Source organism: Ammospiza nelsoni, chromosome 6 (assembly GCF_027579445.1).
Source record: "Ammospiza nelsoni isolate bAmmNel1 chromosome 6, bAmmNel1.pri, whole genome shotgun sequence".
NCBI classification, from domain to species: Eukaryota; Metazoa; Chordata; class Aves; order Passeriformes; family Passerellidae; genus Ammospiza; species Ammospiza nelsoni.
In genome coordinates, this window is record NC_080638.1 from 55,236,921 (window position 1) to 55,256,335 (window position 19,415).

General features: G+C 40.4%; 1 protein-coding gene across 1 annotated transcript in view; it reads left to right on the plus strand.

The window, feature by feature from the left end:
* Positions 1–19,415, plus strand: part of KIF26A (kinesin family member 26A) — a 94,767-nt gene that overhangs the window by 53,522 nt on the left and 21,830 nt on the right. Inside the window, exon 4 of the mRNA XM_059474849.1 lies at positions 12,752–12,935. Within this exon, the coding sequence (XP_059330832.1) occupies positions 12,752–12,935 (184 nt within the window). The remainder of the gene's footprint in view (positions 1–12,751; positions 12,936–19,415) is intronic.

Consider the following 19,415-nt stretch of genomic DNA (forward strand, 5'->3'; position numbering starts at 1 on the left):
AATTATTTAATATGGTGAAAGATGCAAAATGCCTTTTGTCTTCCTGAACTGCTGTTCAGGCTTCTCTGATGCGACCTTGGAAAGTAACCATAGAAACATGTTAAAAGCATCAACTGAAAATCAGTAGTTCAGTTTGACAGTGATGCAAATTCTGTGAAAGAAGATTATGATGTATTAGGAACACTTGAGGCATATATTACTGCTAACCTGTTAAACCTGATTATTCCATGACTATCGGTACTTTCAGAATTTAATGCAGGGGAAAAAAGCAAAAAAAAAGATGAACAAATTTTTTTTAATAAGTTGCCATGTTTAAGATATTTCTAGGTAAATTACTTCAGCCTGTCATTCTCTGTCCTGTTAAAAGCAAGAATTATATTTCTTCTAAGCTCATAATGTAGTTCACAGTTCCCTGGATTTAATAGCTGTAAACTTCTGCTCAGTACCCTGCTGGGGTGCACAGGTATGCTGGCTTTGTGCAGAACTGGCACAAATTAAACCTCTTCGACAGATAATATGAATAACTGGGTTATGAATAAGTAGTAGTTCATCAAAAGGTGAAGAAAATCTGTGATTCGTTGGATCCTGAGTTAGAGATTTTTGTGCCGACCTGTGGTAGTTAAGCTAGTCTGTGAGGCTGAAACAGAAATCTCTGCTGTAGTTGCAGGTAACCACAGTAAATTCCTGATGAATCATGGGTCAAGAGAAGAAGCAGAGTCACTTGTTAAAGCTCCCTCAGTAAGCATAGCCCACACCCAAGAAAACCTGTGTTGATGTGATGGGGGAAAATTTAATTTGAACTAGTGACCTCAGAAAGTGGGGTACAAGCCCTTCCTGATTAGGGCTGCTTTGCTGGCAGATACACTCAAACCTTGTGCATGGTTTGTCCCTATTTCACAGTGCCATAGGAGTTGCAGGGCTCCTCAGGGATGTGATGGCATTAATGCAGCCCAGCAGCCCCTCAGTGCATCATCCCTTCCTTGTTAAATGCCCCAAAAGCCCCACTTTCTCTTGCTACCATTTGGTCACTGCTCAGGAGTGGTGGCTGAGAAATTTGGAGCTGTGGATGTGCAGATGAAATGGAGCATCCAGCTGTTTCAGGGGCAACCAAATACATAATTAAAATTTCCTCCTTAATGAGTCCTTACTCTGGGTTTAGAGTGGAGGACTGGAGCAGCCTGATCCCTGCAGGGGGATGTGTGGGGCTGGAGAGGGGATGCCCTCCTGTCCCCCTTTTGCTCTCTGCATGGAGCCAGGGAGAGCAAGATGTGCAAATGGAGAGGGAGCAGGTGTCACAGGGCTGGCCTGTGCTGTGCCACGCTGCTGGAATGTGGCTGCTCCCTGTCCCCAGAGAGCAAATGTGACCCACAGGTCTCCCAGTGTGCTGTGGGGATAGGGGATGGGGCAGGGTGTGAGGCTTTGTGCAGTATCCTGTATCACTTAGGGCAGCTTAAGCTTTCCTAGTTGCTGTGGCAGCATAATAGTGCCTATAATTAAGGACAAACAAAGAGTGTGTGCTTTAGGTATATCCCATTTCACGTTAGCCCGTGAGGAGGATAAATTAGGAGATAAGCCTGAATTTATTAGGCTTTGTTCTTGGAAGCACAAATGACTCTCAGGACAGCGTGTTTAACAGCAGAACATCATTACTGGTATCACTGCTAATACAGCATCATGCATTTACACACTGCATTATTGGTGTGTGGTGAGCCAGGCTCCCTGCTAGGAACAGCTCATCTGTGATACTGTGAGATGAGACACTGAGCTGGGCTTCAGAAAAAGGGACAGGTGAGGAACCTGGAGTAGCTGAGAGAAGAGGGGAAAGTGGAGTTTGGACATGAATAGTGCTGAGTTAGAACACTATGCAAAGCATGAAAATGTCCCCAAGGCCAGCAGATCTGGGGTCAGGGTATGCCTGCTGGTTTAGAAGGGGGAGGAACTGAAGATCAGCCAAGGTGGAGAGCCCAGGGTGAGGGTCTGACAGAGTCTCAGAGGGAACTGGGTGGTGAAGCAGGACTGGGCATCTGTGAGTCATTGCTTTGGAGGACAAAGCTCCTGTATGGAGTGTTAGGGATCATGGTATGGGAGAGATGTGCAAGACAGCAGTGTTAAGGATATGTTTGGAAGGAGAAGCCTCTATTGGATGACATAGGCTGTAGGATTTGTGTGGGAGCAGGTTTGACCATGCAGGAGGTGGCAGATAAAAGCAAGGAGGGAACTTGGTGGCAACCGGATTGGCAAGAAATATGAAAAGGAAGAGGCGGAAAAGAGAGGGAAAAAAAAGAGAGGGAAAAATGGATCTAGTAATGTGGAGACCATGTAATGAGGTCAGGATTTTGGAGGGGATGTTCTAGGTCTTAACTGCAGCTTGAGAGCAGAATGGGGGCACAACAAAGCACTTCCTGTGTTTTCTGCTGACCAAATACCTTAAAGGTCTTTATAATTTGAGGCTACACCTGAGGAAGCCTGAGTGCTTTTTTTTTTTGTCAGCCCTGAGTGCTTTGAATGATAATACAAGAGGTTCTGGAGCAGCAGAGGCAGCCCTCCCAGGAGATGTGGTGACTTTTTGAGCTGCTGTAGATGGTTCAGTGCAGACAGTGGTTGCAGTGGTTGGGTCTTGGATTAGCTCTATATACTGGGGCATGCTTCATGCCCATGAGGAAAAGAAAAGAAGAACGATTTAAAACAGATGTGCCTACAAGGAGGGGAGGATCTATGCCTTCAGAGGTACCAAGGATTGCATTTATTTATGAGCATAAATGGTGGTCAGTGGATTTTAAACTAGGAAAAGATCTGAAGTACTTGCCTGGAGTGGTGCAGATATTTCTTCTTACTTTGTCCTCTCTTGGATCTTCTGCTCACCTGGACTTAATATTTTCTCCCTTAATTTTATTTGGTTTTTTCCCTTTTTTTTCTATATGACCCTTTATTTTCTCCTTCCTCTCTAGCTGAATGCACTTAATTATTCTGTTTTCCTGAGTGTATGGAATCTCATTGCTGCCTAGCTACCAGCATCTCTCTTCCCCCTTGGATTTTTTCCTTTCTTTCTGCCCTTCCTAGCTTGTCAAGAGGAGCACTTCTCCTGCCTCCCCCTCAGCCCAGCCCTCCCAGTCTGCCTGCTTTTTTGGTTCCTGGATCCTGAACACCAGCACTTGCTCTGACTCCGTTATTTGGGGCTCCTCAGCCTGGCAGCAGTGGCAGCTGCACTGGTGGTTTTTCTGCACTGGGAACGGAGCATTCCATAGGTAAAATGATAATGGTGACTTTCCTGTGGGGATGTAATTTGACAGTTTGCACCTGTTTGTACAACTTTATTAGTGACTTTCAGACTCTTCCAATAGCATATTTAACTATTTTAATACCATTGTTAAGACAGGGAGACTTAGCAGGTGAAATAGTTTTAAATCAGACTGATAGTTAATTGAAGATTTCGTTTTTGTGACTGACTTGGAGTCACTCTAACATTCAGTTTATGGTGTACAGGATGTGATTTGCAGGGCAGATGGACTTTGACGTGTCACTGTCTCTTTTCAGAGCTTTGCTTGCTTGTGCTTGTCGCAAAACAAGACATCCCACATTATCATTTATTGTAAAAATAAAATGTCAAGCCAAAACAATGCACCAGCACTATAGCTGCAGTGCTTGATCAACTGCAGGAATACTCTGATGCTACTTTTTAATATTCTATGAAATATTGAATTTTGGCTTTCTAAAACTCTCTTCATCCTTCCTGCTGGAGTATGGAATCTGTTCTTTTGGCAGGACATTTCAAAAAGCTTAGCCAGTGTCTTGCTCATCATTAGTTAGTGCTGCTGTTGGGCTTGCTTTCTGCTTTGTTTGGCTTTTTGTGTCCTCAGTGTTGCAGCTCACTTATTAAGAAGCACTTGGCCTCTGGAGGAAAGGACTCAATGGATGTTAATCAGCATATAATAAATCTAATCTAAATGTTATTAGTGAAGCTTTCTGGACTTCAGGGCAAGCTTCAGAATATTCTTTGATAATGTGTCTCAAGCAGGTTTTCAGGAGTTGCTCATTTTTACTGAAATTTGAAGTTACCATCTTTGGGTCAGAAATAGTCAGATCTCTCCATCTGCAGAGATGGAAAAATATGCATCTCAAATTTTCCTGCAAAGTGTTATTTTAAAGGGCTCTGCAGTATCAGCCTGTTATACCTCTGAGAAATATCACTTCAGAACTGATGTCAGTTAAATAAATCATAGTAACCCTGGGTTTAGAAGCCCATGTGTCCCTCCTCTGTTTAAAAATACTTATTTTATAGGCATACCACTTCTGTACTTGGATGATTTCCACTGCATCATTTAGTGCTGTCAGTGACCATTTAACTCCCTAACAGTAGGAATAAGTAAATGCCCCCCTGAGAAGTTATTTGGTTGGCAGTATAGGTGTCAAGCCTTTGACTAAGCATCTGAAATAAAACTCAGCTGAAGTGGGAATGGATCCTCTGTGGATTTTTTAGATGTGCAATAAAATATGGAACTGAGGGATCTGGAACTGAGGAGAAAGGTATATCTGTGGGGATGGTGTGTTGGGTCAAAGGAAGGTAACAGGAAAATGTAACCCACCTCAGAGCATTTATTGTAAAGAAGGCATTGTATTCACAGGTGGTACCTTGTTTTCAGACCACTATATGCAGTCAGGAACATGGAGATACTGAATTTCCCCTCTTTTGCTTCTCCTCTCTCCTGTCAGATATTTGTCTGAATCTGGTGTTTCAGATGAACCCTTGTTAGCCATGTCATGTATTTAATCTCTCATCTTTTCCACTTGCAAATACATCTGCCTCTTCCCTGGAGCAGCTTGAATGAGCAGAATGATTTTTGTACACCAGGAGCTGATACTGCAAAGCAAAATTTTAAGTAATCAATTTCAGTGTTACTTCAGTAGTGAAGGCCTAGTTAACACCATTGTTTCAGGTGCATTACTTTGTAGTTTTAAAAATATCTTTCTTACTTTTTCTTGACAGAATACAAATGAGACTAGAATTCTATTTTGCTCAACCTGACTGTTTCATGCATCTGTGTCTTGCTGGCAAATAAGTCCAACTTTTTCTTTTGCCTAAGGAGTGAGCTTAGATTGATGTGGCTCTGCCTGCTTTAGCTCAGTTAGCTCATGAAACAGAGTGGGGAAATATTGCTGACATTCAGGTAGTTGTATTTTCAGTGCACAGCTATCCATGCAGTGTGCAGCCCAGGAACCGACATATTTCTGTATTAAGTGCTGACAGTCTTGCTTACTTAAAGATTAACCTACCCAGGTTTTCAGCAGTTTGTCATATGGTACAGTTGTAAACAGCAAGTGTGGAAGTGCAGCAATATGTTCATCAGCTCTTGCTTTGTTTAACATCCTTAGTGAGCAGAGCTGGAAATGGTATGTGGCAGGCTGCTGTGACTAGCTGTTATTCTGATATATTTATATATCTATATATATAAGTCAGTTCCTGAACACTGATTCTGGCTGCTGAAGCAATGTTCTTTGGCCAGAAAAATGTCTTAAATCTACAAGCTGAAGAGAACATGGAAGTGACAATTTTGTAGCAGCAACCTCAGAAGCCACTGGTTTGGGAGAGCAGGAAAAATGGTTGGAGTGCAATTGTCAGTGCTTGTGAGGATCTGCCCTTTGGTGTTTCTTAAACTTGGGGAAAAATTACAGAGAAGTGTGGTGAAATTTTCTTCTTGGCTACCTGTATGCAAATTGCTTGAATGCTTGAAGATGAGCTAGATTGGTTGCTTCTGTTAAATTAAAAAGCAGCAGAGTGGAGGGACCATCTCTTGGGTCACTACAGCATGAGGGAGCTCTGCTGATGTCAGGAGTACCTTGCAGGTTTGTTTTAGCTTCTCATCTTCTGGAGATTGTTTTGAGTTTATCCCAAAGTGGCTTTGCTTGGTCTGCACTGTGCCTGAACTCAGGTGAGCCTTGATTATTGCTCACTGGTGCACAAAGCCTTTATTCCATACTTCATGGAGTGTGAATAGAGCTGGGGACAGGCAACAAGGATGGTCAGAAATCAATGAAGCCTGACCTGTGAGGAGAGGTTGGAAGGATTGGGACTTCTTAATTTGGAAAGAGAAGACTGACTCTGGTGTGGTAGTGGTTTTCATCCAGGTAACAGCTGCTGCAGGAGTTGGAAATAAGCTCCTCTGCATGCCTACTGGTGAGGTGGGGGGAAATAAGGAATGGGAGACACGAGATGTGAATTTTCTAAGAGTAAGAGTAGTTAAAAACTGTCTGGTAAAAAACTGTGAGACGGTGATGTTCCTCATATGTCAACACTGCTGATTTCTATTTCTGCCTTGCTGATTTTAATAAGAGATAGTAAGAGAAAATTACAAGGTCAAAGTGAGAGGCTGAAATTCAAGTCTGAATTGCAAGATTATGCTATGTGCATGAGGCAAGGCATGAACTTTGTCTCAAATTGGATATACTTGCTCTGACACTGTTGGTGAGGTAACATCCTTGAAATATTAAATATGGTTTGACATTTTGGAATGTTTCAGAATAATGGGTTTCTATTGAAACTTTATTACCCTCAGCCATTATAAAAATGCCATTGTTTGAGGCTGTGCATTGTGATCCAGATGAACTAATTATTTATTGAGGAAGTCACAACACAGAAATAAGGAACATTAATTGTTTGTTCTTCCTGGCAGTGCTTCTCAGCAACATTGCTGGGACAGCTAAGCAAACAAAGGTTTGGTGCAGAACTTGTGTAATGGTACAAAGTTGGGAAAGTGTTATGTCCTCCAGAAATTGGACATCCATCACAGGAACCTAGTAAGCTTGGGGGAGAAAGAGACCATACCCTCAAATTTATCATATCCTTTATAAGTGGCTCCTTGGACAAAATTTACTCTAGAAATACAGATGGTGCCTGTCCTTTCCAAACCTTCATGATGTATTTAGATATTCCTGGTTTTCTCTTTAAAGTTAGGTTTTTTAGATCTCATTATGTTTTCCAAGGTGAATGCTGTTAGTGGAAACAGATACCTTGTTGGTTTTTAATTTTCCTTATGGTTTTGGGTAGCAACTGCATTTTTTTCATTGTGCTACCTTTCTAGTTTTTGAACTGCAAATCAAACAATAGCAATAGCAATAATAAAAATAATAATGCCAACCAAGTTTATGCTGCGAGTTGTGGAAGGCTTGGGACAGGGTGCTGGAGGATGTATTGTAGGACATCCGTCTATTTGTTGCCTGTTTTGATGAGTGATTAAGGAAACAATAACTGGAACTGCAGATAGGATGACAGGCTGTGACTTTCCCACTGCTTCCTTTGGAGCTGGTTGGCAGCAGGAAAAGATTGGGATATTGGTTATGTGGGGGGATTTATGCCTTGTTGTGCTGAGAACTGGGAAAGTTCAGGAAAACTCTGCTTTAAAGCTGACTGGTTCTCAGTGTAAGCCTGCATCCATAACTTTCCAAACTTAGGAGATGGCTCAGAATCAGGATAAAAATCACTTCCATGATGTCTGTCAAGGTCAAACCAAAAGTCTTGAGTAAGCATACTCTTGTGTAAAGTCCAGAGTTCAGGATATTTAAGGCTTGACTGTGCACTTGTCTGGCCTTGACCCTGTCAGTGAAGCCCTTCAGCATTTTCACAATGTGAATAATGATAGTGATCTCTGAAAGATAAGACTGGCCAAGAACACTAAAACTGTTAATATTTAATGAGTCATGTTGAAATGAATGTGCAGAAGTTTTCTTTTATTATTCTTGTCAGTGGAGCTTAATAATGGGAAGCAGTTCTATTTCTGACTTGTGGCAGTTTGTCCGTAAATGCACTGTGTCCGTTAAGTCCTCTGCCTTTATCTCAATTGACTGATTTGTAGTAGGTACCAAAGTATACTTTGTAGCTCTCTTCCTTCTGAAGGTTAATAAAATTCACAAAGTTTTAAGAAAAAAAATTATAACTTTGCATAGTTATGAAAGTTTCAAATCTAATTTTCTTTTTTTTTTTTTTTGGAGAAATTATGCTCAGAAGGAGTGATTGAGGGATTTAAATTGTGCTGTTTACTTTCACAGCTATAATGTGCAGAATGTGTGCAGGGAGTGTAAGCTAGAAGCAGCTTGCTGTACATCAGAATATCTGAAATGTCATGCTAACAACATAGGCAGAATTTAAAATTAAAAATGGCATGGCTGTTTCAACGAGCAGGCTTTGTAGCTATTGTTGTTGCACAGCCTTGTTCCCTAGGTGCTGAACATTATGTAATTGATCTGGCTGTGGTTTTCCTCACTGGTCTCATCTGTGCATGGCAGAAAACCTAGTAATCTGTAAATCGTGTGGGGGAAAGAGCAGGTTAGAGACTGTCCCTTGTCATTTGATATTTGAGTGCCCCTGCATGTGCCATATATTAGTTTTATTTTCTACCATGACGCCTAGCTATGAGGAAAGAACTCTCCAGAGTGTCTTAAAAGACATCTTCTATTAAAGAGGGAAAGAGTTAAGCAAAATGCAGACTGTAGATCTCACAGCTGGAGGCAAAAGCAATATCCATGGATGTCTCTCATGCTTTAATTGGAAGAAAAGCATGAGAGTGTGGGTTTAGTTTGCCTTGTAAGACTGTTTTGTAGAGGAGTGGTTGTGGAGGCTGAATGGGGAGAGAGAAGATAGGTGGAAAGTGTAAAACGCTAACAGAGCTATGACAAATGTTTGGCACATGCCCGGAGAAACAAATGAGTGAAATGCTTATGTTTTGTGTAGAATTCCCTAAAGGGAATAATTTTCTCTGGGAGGAAACAGAAGTTGATACTGAACAAGGTCAGGCAGCCCATTGTGGTGCTGAAAGTGTGTGTGAGAGCCTCCTGTGCAAGATTAAATATGAGAAAAAGAAGCAGGTCAGGCAATGGATGTGGCACCAAACAAGGCTCCCTACAGAAAGTGAGCTTGAGTTCTTTGTGGTGCTAGGCAAAAAGGGCCCAGTTTAGGAGAGCTTTTCCAACCCTGTCTCCTTGGAACAAATACCCCCTGAGGAAAGGAATTCTGGAGAAAAGACGCAACTGAAAACTGAAGTGTAAATTCAGGAATGTGTTGTTGGATAAGGACTGCAGAAGATCTGGCACTCTGGAGTGTCTCAGGACTGGCTCCATGTAAATCCATCCTCTCATGAATTTTACTGAAATAAAGAGGTTTCTGAAGTTGGATTTTGCTTGATTCATTTGGGCCCATGTCCAGACCAGCTTGGCCTATATTTTGGCCTAATGAGTAGGTGGCTGGCATGCCACCAAGTGTACTGTTTGTTCTGCAAGAAGCACGTAGGGATTGATGAGTGTTTCTGTGGTGCTCTTTGCCTGGACCTGTCCAGGAGCCCAAGCAGAGCATGTGAAAGGGGCTGCCCAACTGCTTTGTATAAAGAACTGACTGTGCTTTTTATAGGAGCTGAGGATGACTATTACTTGAATTCATATTCATAGTCTGCAGTTTGATAGTGATGTTTTGTTTTTCCTAAATTGCCCTATGCTTTCAATTAGATCCTCACCCTTTCCCTTTTAGAAAAAAAAACTCAAAACAACAAACAAAATCAAACCCAGCAAGCTGTTTGATATTGCATTTGCAAGTTGTCTGTGGTGTTCCAACTCCAGAAATAACCTTGTTTTAATGTCAGGCAAAGCCATTCTTGCATTCAAGCACAGAGAGGTTGTAATTAAGCTTTGTGCACTGTTACCTGACAAGAGATGCTTTTTAAGTGTGAACCACACACATCATTATTAGTGCAGTTGGCTGGTTGCCCATCAAAGCACTGATTATTTTCTACAACAGCTACTCCAGTTCCTCTGCTTTCAGTTTCCTGTTATCTCACATGGACATCAACAGTCCCTTTGCCAAATTTCTTAGTAAAATCATCGCCCTCCAGACTCACAGGAAGAGGATTTATCAGCACTACAGCAGTTAATTGCTTTAGGTAGCATATGCCACTGTCCTTTGAACAGTGGAGGTGCAGGAAGGTTACACACACTGTCAAAGTGAACCAGTTTGAAAGTGGCTCTGTCTTGGTGCAGAACTTAAGGCAATTAGTAACAGATTCAGTATCTTGGATCTGCTTATCAAAATGTCTCACAAATGTGCTGCTGAGGTATTTTGAGAAATGCTGTACTTGTAGAAACTGGCATTTCCTGTTCATTTTTTATATGCCTTGCTTAGTTTGGCCTTTTTGGGTGCAGTTAGTAACTGAGTGTAGTGCTTAAAAGCAGTTAGCTGCTTGAGCACACAATTCCTGAGTAAATTTGTCCTTTGTATCTCATTCTCTTTCATGTATGTTTCCCAGAGGAGCTCCTTCAGCCAGATCTGTTGCAGGAGTAATTATTTCATCAGGATTTAATGTATATCTTGATTGCACTTTGAAGACATTCTCTTGAGGAGTTTTTATAATTTCAACAAGGGATCATAGCATGTAAACAAGAAAATAAACATTATCTTTCATATTAATCAACAAGACAATTAAATAATAAGCAGGATTGTTAATTGGTACTTGGAGATAGATGCTAATGACTGTCTTGAGTTCCACAATGACAGTGCCAACAGGTAGAGACTCTTTTCTGCACAGTAAAGCTACATATAATTTAGGAGGCATTACAGCTTTAATGTGCAGCTGCAACCACAGTGAAGCTGTGCAACTGTGTTCCTGGTGTCCTATTTCAGCATATGTTTTCCTCCTGAATGAAGTATTAGCCAGGGGATTTGAGATTTAGGCAGTTAAATCTGTTCTCATTGCCACCAAACTCTTGAGGTTCTGTATAAACCCATGCTTGGGGTGTTTTGCTTCACTGTGGGATGCAGTTCCTGCTGGTTTCAGGATGCAGTAGGAGTCAAAAGCTGCTTCTTTCCTCAAAGGCAAAAGTCCAGCTTGTTCCTCAAAAGACAGTGGCTTTGGGCTCCCTCTGAGTTTGGAACTAGAACCTCATTTTTTCATCACATGAATCTTTGTGTTTTTTTAAATACTGTAGTGTTTATATAGGGAGAAGGAAGCATGTAGGGGGTCTGCATCTGCAAAAGTTGAAATACAAAGGTTCAGGAGTTTAACACACACACAAGTTTTGGAATATAGAGAAAAGGATGAGAATTTTGGAGATCTGTATTGAGAGTCCTGCTGTTGTACTAACTAGCTGTCTAATTTTAACTCAAGTACTCAAGTGTCCAGTTTTGCTCCTCAGACACAGCCAGTTCTTTGCACTGTTGCTCACTTGAAGCCAATAGTGCATCTGGAAGAAACTGTGCAGCCCTTCTGCTCTTGGTATCAATATTTTCATTTAATCTTGGTGTTAATTTCTCACAATGAATATAAGCAAAGGAGCAGTTTCCCTCTCTGATCAGCTTACTAAGCCTGAGGCTGCCTGACAATGATGACAAAATGCTTGGCAAGGTTGGGGTTCTAGATTTACCCTAAATTCATTATGACAGCAAACACTGCCTTGGTTTCTCCATAGGTCTGTTGCTTAGAATACTTCACAGATGTTAGTGCCAGTTTGATCTCGCTGAAAAGTACTTGGAGATCTTGGGCTGAAAGACATGATGAAAATATAAAGTAGTCATTTTATAAAGATACTTACTAATTTGTTCAAAGTGACAAGCCCTCATCCTGCAAGCATGGAGCAGAATAGTGGTTTGTCCCCAAAAGACCTGCTGGCATCAGTAGTGTGGTCTCAGCAGGTCCCCAGATGCTGGCAGGGGGACACCCTGTGCTTTTGCTGCCCCAGCAGCCATTCAAAGTAATGGTATAAGGTAACAATTTGGATGCTTTTATGATATTTATCTGTGGAGGGACTGTCTACTGACAGTCCCAGGGTCAGATCACAAGTGTCTTTTTCAGGTGGTAAAGCTCTCCTTGACTTTGAGAGAACTGAGGTTTCACTCTCATTGCCTGCCCAGCTGCCCAGCATGCGCTTGCCAACATATATATTTTATTCTGCTTAAAATAATCACTCTGCAGGGTGAATTTGATTTTCTCATGTGGGTTTTGATGTAGGCAAGAGTTTCTGTTTTGGTTTCTTGGTATATTGTTTGGTGCTGCTGATGGGGAATAGCAGAAAAACCAGATTATGTTCCTATTTTTACTCACAAGGAAGAATGTATAATTTTAATTGTATGTTCTAATTTTTGCTCCTTCTTCATCTTTTATGTTTTGAAATTCTACATTTCAAAAGCAGGATCATTATCATTCAGCACATTAAAGCGTGTCTTGTTAATAGCTTTCCATTTTAATGCAAAAGAATGGAATTGGGGAGGCAAAACCAATTTGTCTTGAAGGAAATTTCCTGTTATCCAAGGATTTTCTGTGCAGCCAACAGGAGAGGATCTTGAGCTTGGCTTACTTGGAGTGCTATCCTCTGCCTTGAGTAACTTGTAGAGTACGAAGAACCACTTTCATAATGTTATTACCAGCAAAGTCCATCTGGTTCTGCCAGTGACAAGGGTATTTTTTCAGTTTTTTATTACATCAGTGAGATGTTAGTTTTTTTAGGATTCAGATGTCAGGCTGTTGGGGGAAAGAAAGACAAGTTAGATTATAATTGACATTTTGTTGGTGGAGAAATTAACTGAATATTTTGCCAGTAATTTTTCTACCCATATTTCCTTTATTAGTGTCCTGATGGCTTGTCCTTCTGAAATCAGATTAGAATGCAATGACTTGATTTGTTAAGCAGGCAGTGATGACAATGGGCATCTGTTTGTCTGGTTCAGTTTCCTGTTAACACCTAAGTAACATTGTCCTTTCTTGCTGTTACTTTTATACAGAGCAGCACAGAAGCTCAACCTGTCTTCGAAGAGAAAGAAATACCATCCACCCCTGCCACACACACACGACTTCTCTATTTATGCCACTAACTTTAGTGGCATCCTGCAGCTCTGTCCTCCCCCAGCACCACCCTGCCTTCTGAGAGCTGTGTCCAAAATCAAGGACAACCCTGGCATTGGAAAGGTAACTTTGCATTTCAATATTTTAAAATATTTTTCTAGACAAATTTTAGCTGGGCTGGAAGCTTCCAGCCTGGAACAGAGCTGGATCAACTCAAGAAAAGGGTCTGGGGATAGAGAGAGCCTCATCCACTTGAATGTGCCTGGGTGCTGTTTCCTCCTATGGACTTTGCAAAGAGTAAGAGACAAAATTTCCTTTGACATCCAAACCCAGTGATCCAAACCCAGTGCCCACAGAGGCTTCAGATGTGGGAGAAGTCTCTGTGCTGCCAGCAGGACTCAGGCACTGGTGCTGACTCTCTGCTGAGGTTAAGGGAAAATGCTGAGGGGGCTTTGTTTCCCTCTGCTTCACATGGAAATGGAGTAGCAGTCTCACCAACTTAGGAAATGCAACACCTTTGAAATGAAAAATTTGGGCTAAGTTTATCTAAAATTAATTAAAATACAACCCAATTACTTGGAGCTTTATTCATATTTATAGCTGTTTAATCACTCACACAACAGACTCTGAATACTTATTTACATAGGGTACAAGAGATTAGTGTTTGAAGATAGAATTGAAGTATGTAGTGTGCACAGGAGAGCTAAAATATGCACCTAGGGTAGCTATACAAATCAGCATTAACATGAAGAGTTTGTCAGCTTAAATACCTGGAGCTGACACTTGCTCCCAGAGAATACTCTGTATTTCCTAACTGAGTTTGTGCTTAATGGAAAATAAAGGAGAAATTTGGGCTATTTTAAGAAGGTGAGAAGTCACAGAGTAAAATGGATTGTTTTTTTTTTTTTCCTCCTGCTTTTCCAATGTCTTAGAAAAGAGAATGTAGTGATGGAATACAGTAAACCTGGCACAGTAATTTAGACATGCCCAGGTAGAGAAGGGTTTGCTAAGGAATGTCCTTTCTATGTATGAGTTTTAACAAACCCATTTCTTGTCCCTGTTTTTTTTTTCTTTTTTTTTTTCTTTTTTTTTTTTTCTTTTTTTTTAATCTCTGTGACTCAGTACTTGGCACCAGGAATAACAGGGAGCATTGGCATTTCTGGGGCACTTTGCCTTAGGAACACCTTTAAAGTGTGGTTGCATTTCCTTATGCCTACAGCTCAATAAAACTGTCTCTGCCCTTGTGTGCCTGCAGCTGAGTGTAGCCAAGAGCCCACAGCCTTTTTCCTGTGCTTTGAGGGCAGCTGGGGGAACTTCCCAGCATGACTTTTGTACCTCACGGAAAGCACTGGTTTATCTGGTGTCTTCAAACAAAGTCTGTGATCAAGTGCATGATTCCGGAGGACAGGAGATGATATGCCTTGGGTCACGTGCTCTGTCTACTGTTTTCATTAGTAAATAGAATGGAGAACTTTCCAAGGGAAAAGCTGCACCAGAATTCCAAGGATATGGCAGGAGCCTGATCAGCTCAGCTGTGGGAGCTTCTCCTCCAGCACAGGTTATGTCTGTCTGTTGACCCTCAAAATGTCTGTTATTTAGCTTTTGGCTGAAAACATGAAAAACATAGAATCACAGAATATCCTGAGTTGGAAGAAATCTACAAGGATCATAGAATAGTGAAGATTCTGTTTGTTGTGATCCTTGGGGATGGTCCCCTGCAGGGCCAGAAGTTGGACTCAATGATCCTTGTGAGTCCCCTCCAACTCAGCATATTCTGTGAATCTGTGAGGGTTCTAGCTGGTCCTTCTCACCAAGTACTTGTTGACCAGAATTTGGAAGAATCCTGTGCTTTGCTGGAGAGGATGAGAGTTCTCTGTTAATTGAATCAGCCCTTTAGTCCTTGAGTTGAGATTTAGAGCATCCAAATGGTGATGGAGTAGTCTAGTTACCAGTTTTAATGCTCCTCAAAACCTACTGTGTTTCAGCCATCTCTGAAACACAGTGTAGTGCAGGACCTACTAAATGTCTCTTAACCCATCCCTCTTTTGCAACTTCATAAATATCAGTGTTTGCCTTAAAAAAAAACCCTCCAGCACTACAGCTTTTTCTAAAAATTATAAGTCAGCACAGATGAAATTTCATGTGTCTGAATTCTTAGAACATGTGATCCAAGAAGTGTCACTCCTCTATAGATGTTGTTTAGTACTAAAATTTCATAGTTTCACCTTTTCTGAGCAATGCCAAACAGCTTTTGATGGCATGTAGCTCACTGTGCATTAGCACTCTCCATTATTTCCTACTCATTGGCTTCTGCTGATCAACATTTACTCAGCTGGTGTCTCATGATGAGGGTGACAGGAATAAAGCAATTACTTTTCTTCCTCACTGCTTTAAGTATCCCAGAAGTGGAGAGGACAATCAGTAAACACTGGCAGTTGTGCTGTGGTCCTCAGTTAACATCAATCTCTCTTCTAACAGCTTTTTACTTTAAATTCCTCTTGTTTATAATTTTCCTCACCTTCTTGCAGCCTGTCCAATAATGAATATAAGATACCCATATGGAACAGAATCAGTGATGAATTCTGAAGTCACTTCTTCCTACCCCAGCATCTGTGGCTGTGGTTTGGGTGATCATTCCCCTGTCATCAGTGTCCCTCACTATCACTGTGTGGTTACAGTGGGTTAAACAGCTGGTGAGGCAGCCTTTCCCTCCCTCACCTCTGAGGAGAAGTTGTTGTGCGAGAATGAAAAACACAAGTAACAAACTGGAAACCTTTGCAGAGTCCGGGATGCTTCAATGAGAGGAATGTGCCTCCCCTTATGAAAAAATGAGGAGATGAATGATATGCCAACTGTGCCAAAATACTATTTATTCTACATGAGTAGTGCCTGAATACTGCAGTGACTAATTATTGTTTGTACTGACACATTCTGTGCAGTCCCATTTCTCATGAATACACTGGAAGCTTAGAGTAAAATACATGTTGAAGCATTTACAATGGCAAATATGACTGGCTTTCTGTATTGTCTCTGCAATAGTAATTCTTAACATTTTTTCCATCCACTGATACTCAGGGTTGGTTTAATACACTTTGAGACACAGAAGCAACATGGAAAATATTATATAATTTTTGGGCCAACAGAGAAATAAAAGTTATTCTGAACTGGGTGATGGGACAGTTGAATCTAAGGAACTGACTGAAAGCAGCATCTGGACTGTCTTGTGTTCTGCTGTGGTGTCAAGAACTGAACAGGTCCTGCCATGGGTTGTGAGACCTTGTCTTGAACATCTGAACACACATCTGGGGAAAAGAAGAGACTTGAGCTCTTGCTTTTCATTAAGCCCCATGGCTGCAGCAAGTGCAGTTACTGTGCATTGTGAGCACTGCTGGGCGAGGCAGGAATGTGGAGAGATTGTGATGGCCAGTTCTTGCACTTGCACTCAGTTATTGATTATTTGGGCCCAAGATCTAAATTTATTCTGAATTTCACATCATCATCTCCATGCTTATCATCCAGTTCTTCTGTGGTGAAATTGCTATACAGCTTTTACGGTTGAATACATTTGTTATTAGAGACTTACTGCAGCAGAGAGCCCTTAAATATCTCTTGCAATTTGTATTTATAATTTCTCACTGTTTCAAGTGGTCTTCTGAAAGGTGGAAAATCAATGTCTTATTAATTTTTTTTACATTTCAGAAATACCAGTTTTTTCTGCTTATGATAATTTCAGCAGCAGTGTGTGGACTTGTTCTGTGATACAAATCTTTAATTAAGCCTTTTGCTTAATTTTTTTTAGTAGGACTGCAAAATGTTATACACTCTCACAGGTACTTGCTGGGGTTGTCAACACACAGGAATATCAAGCAGGGAAAAGTTGAAAAAAAAGCAACAATTTAGAACAGCAGGTCTGCCTTGGACCTGTGTTTCATATAATCAACAGTAATCAAACTCCTGCACAAAGGAAGATCCCACTATCAATTCAAACTGGATACTGAAAGGGATTTTGCACACTGGCTGATAAATGTTACGTGGCAAAATTCATACCTTTCTCTTGAATGTGCCAAAAGCATCAGAGTCCAAACCATTTAGTTGAATCCTACTTAAAAGGCAATGATCCAGTACACTATGATTCTTGTAACTGAATCATTTTTGTGGTCTCTCTGGGTGTTATTAAATTTAATGTCAGAATAGTAGGAAAGACGTCTGAAAGCCATTTAATATTGTCACTGGAAAGAAGTTAGATTATACTCAATTTCTGACATTAATGTGCTACTTAAGATAATTTATCATATTGTGGTATTAAGAAAGACATCCTTTTTACAGTGGCTGCTGTATAGCATTCTAATGGGCTATTTTTCTTTAGCATGGTGGGAAGCCTTTTTCATGCAAAATGTTATTTTCTGGGGTTCTATTCAGCTCATGCTTTATAATACTGCATCACTTACAACAGCAACTTTAAGTGCTTGTCTCTTCCAAGGATTCTGTCAATTTTTTTAATGTTAGAATGACAGAATGCTCCTACGTGAGACAATTGAAGTGGAGCATTTAGAGAGAGCCTGAATTGTCAGACGTGTTTCTTGGACAGGTATATGCATACTGCTCTCCATTTATGAGTTTTAGACATTTACTTTCATTTATGCTTTACTAAGCCATAGCTAAGGTACTGCTAATATGATTTACTGATTGTGCAGGGTTGTCTTAGGCGTGCTGTGTCCCATTCACTGGTTCTTATGGTGGTTTTATGATGGATAACAAATAGGTACTTAATTTTGTCATCTTTATGCTCCTTGTTCCCTAATGACTGAAGCATTATTTCTGATATAAGCCATGGATCACAGTAAACACTCACTTATCCATGTAGGTACCACTGCATCATCCAAGGTAATTGCATCCCTGCCAAAACACCTTGAACTGCTTAAACAAAATGTGGAAAAGTGAGATAGAAATACATAAGTTCTTGTACTTTGTTTTCACCTTGAAAAAATGAAATAATTTTCCTTCGTGTTTTCTGAAAGTACAGAATCAATTTTTTTAGCAGAGTACTACATAGAAGTGATTTTATTTTAAATTTTTGGTTTAGGTTCTCCCAAGGGAGCTAGATGGTCTATGCTAGTGTGGCAGTTTTGCATATAAATTTGCCATCCATTGGTAGTGGCAGTATATGAAAGGCTTGTAAGAACCACCCACGGTAAAACAATTTAGCAAGGGTTATATATCTGTCAGTTACAATTAAATCCATGAAAAATATTGGCTCTGAACTAGGGCTTTCATAATGTAATTTACACTATAGTTGAAAAATAAGTGATTTCATTGGAAAATGGTCTTCATTCAACAGAATCTGAATTCTTTGTAATTTCTTGGTGAGAAATCTTAATTCAGAGTGGTCGGTGTCTTAATGTAGTTATTTAATTAACCTGCTGTTATACGCCATTTTGTGAACATTGGACAAAATTAACTTCCTGGCTCCACAATGCCTGTCAAGGATACACGTTTCTAGGGAATATTTAGTGTCCATTCAAATTTGTTATAATGACATTTATTGCTAAAGACCAAATTGCTTGTTCATTTAGGGATTATGATACTGCTGTAATGCAGAATTTGACCAGCAATTATAAAATGGATTCCAGTATAGTGCCAGCACCTTCCCAAAATACAGACAGAGTTGATTCTAGTAAAAAAAGGCTTGAGCACATGTATTTTAAAATTTTACATGCTTTTTAATCCATTCCTTTTCATTTTTCCCTTCTCATTATGTCTAATATGAAACTTGACAACTCTATAAGCATCAGATGCTAACAAAGCATCACTACAAAAACATAAACACTGCACATCCATTGATTTTGAAGGAGGTACCATATGTTACACTTAGGCCTGTGCTAACATACTTGGCTGGGTCAGGACTTGTAATTTCCTCAAAATTCAAAATGCCACGGAATCTAGTCATTACCTAGAGAATTAGTGGAGTCTTCTCTGTCTACTTGTCTTTCCCTAATTAAACTGTGTAAAGTGTTTGGCACCCTCCACTAAAAGATGAATGACCAATTTTCTAAGATATACATATATACTTATATATATAAATTATTTTTTTTTTGTATTTTCTGCCTAAAACATGTAGTAGAGGTCCATGATAGTCTTAGGACCAGAATTCAAATTTTCAAATCATCTTGTTGTTTAAGTGGGAGATGGTCCTTCCCTTTTCTCTGATCTCAGAGTCTAAAGCCTTTCTGTCTCTCTTGCTTATGGGTTAATAATCTATGAGAACCTGATTGTCAATCTCCTGACTGTTTCTATCTTGGATGATGTAGGATTGTGTCATTCTCTCTGTTGATCATTGGCTCTTTTCTCTGCAAATTGAGGCTTGCACATGATTTCTTCTGGGACAACACATGCCTCCCTCGTCTTGGAGTTCTGTATTTTTTGATGTGTGGCTTTGTGATACCTCCATTCAGTTTGGATCCAAACTATTTGGGCCTCACTGGATAAAATTGCCAGCTTGCTTCTGGCCATCCATCTCACCTTCAGCTGTCAGTTGCTTCAAATTTTGGGTTTCACAGGTTTTTGGTCTGTCTCTTCCTTTTTCCAGACCTGCTTTCTGGCACT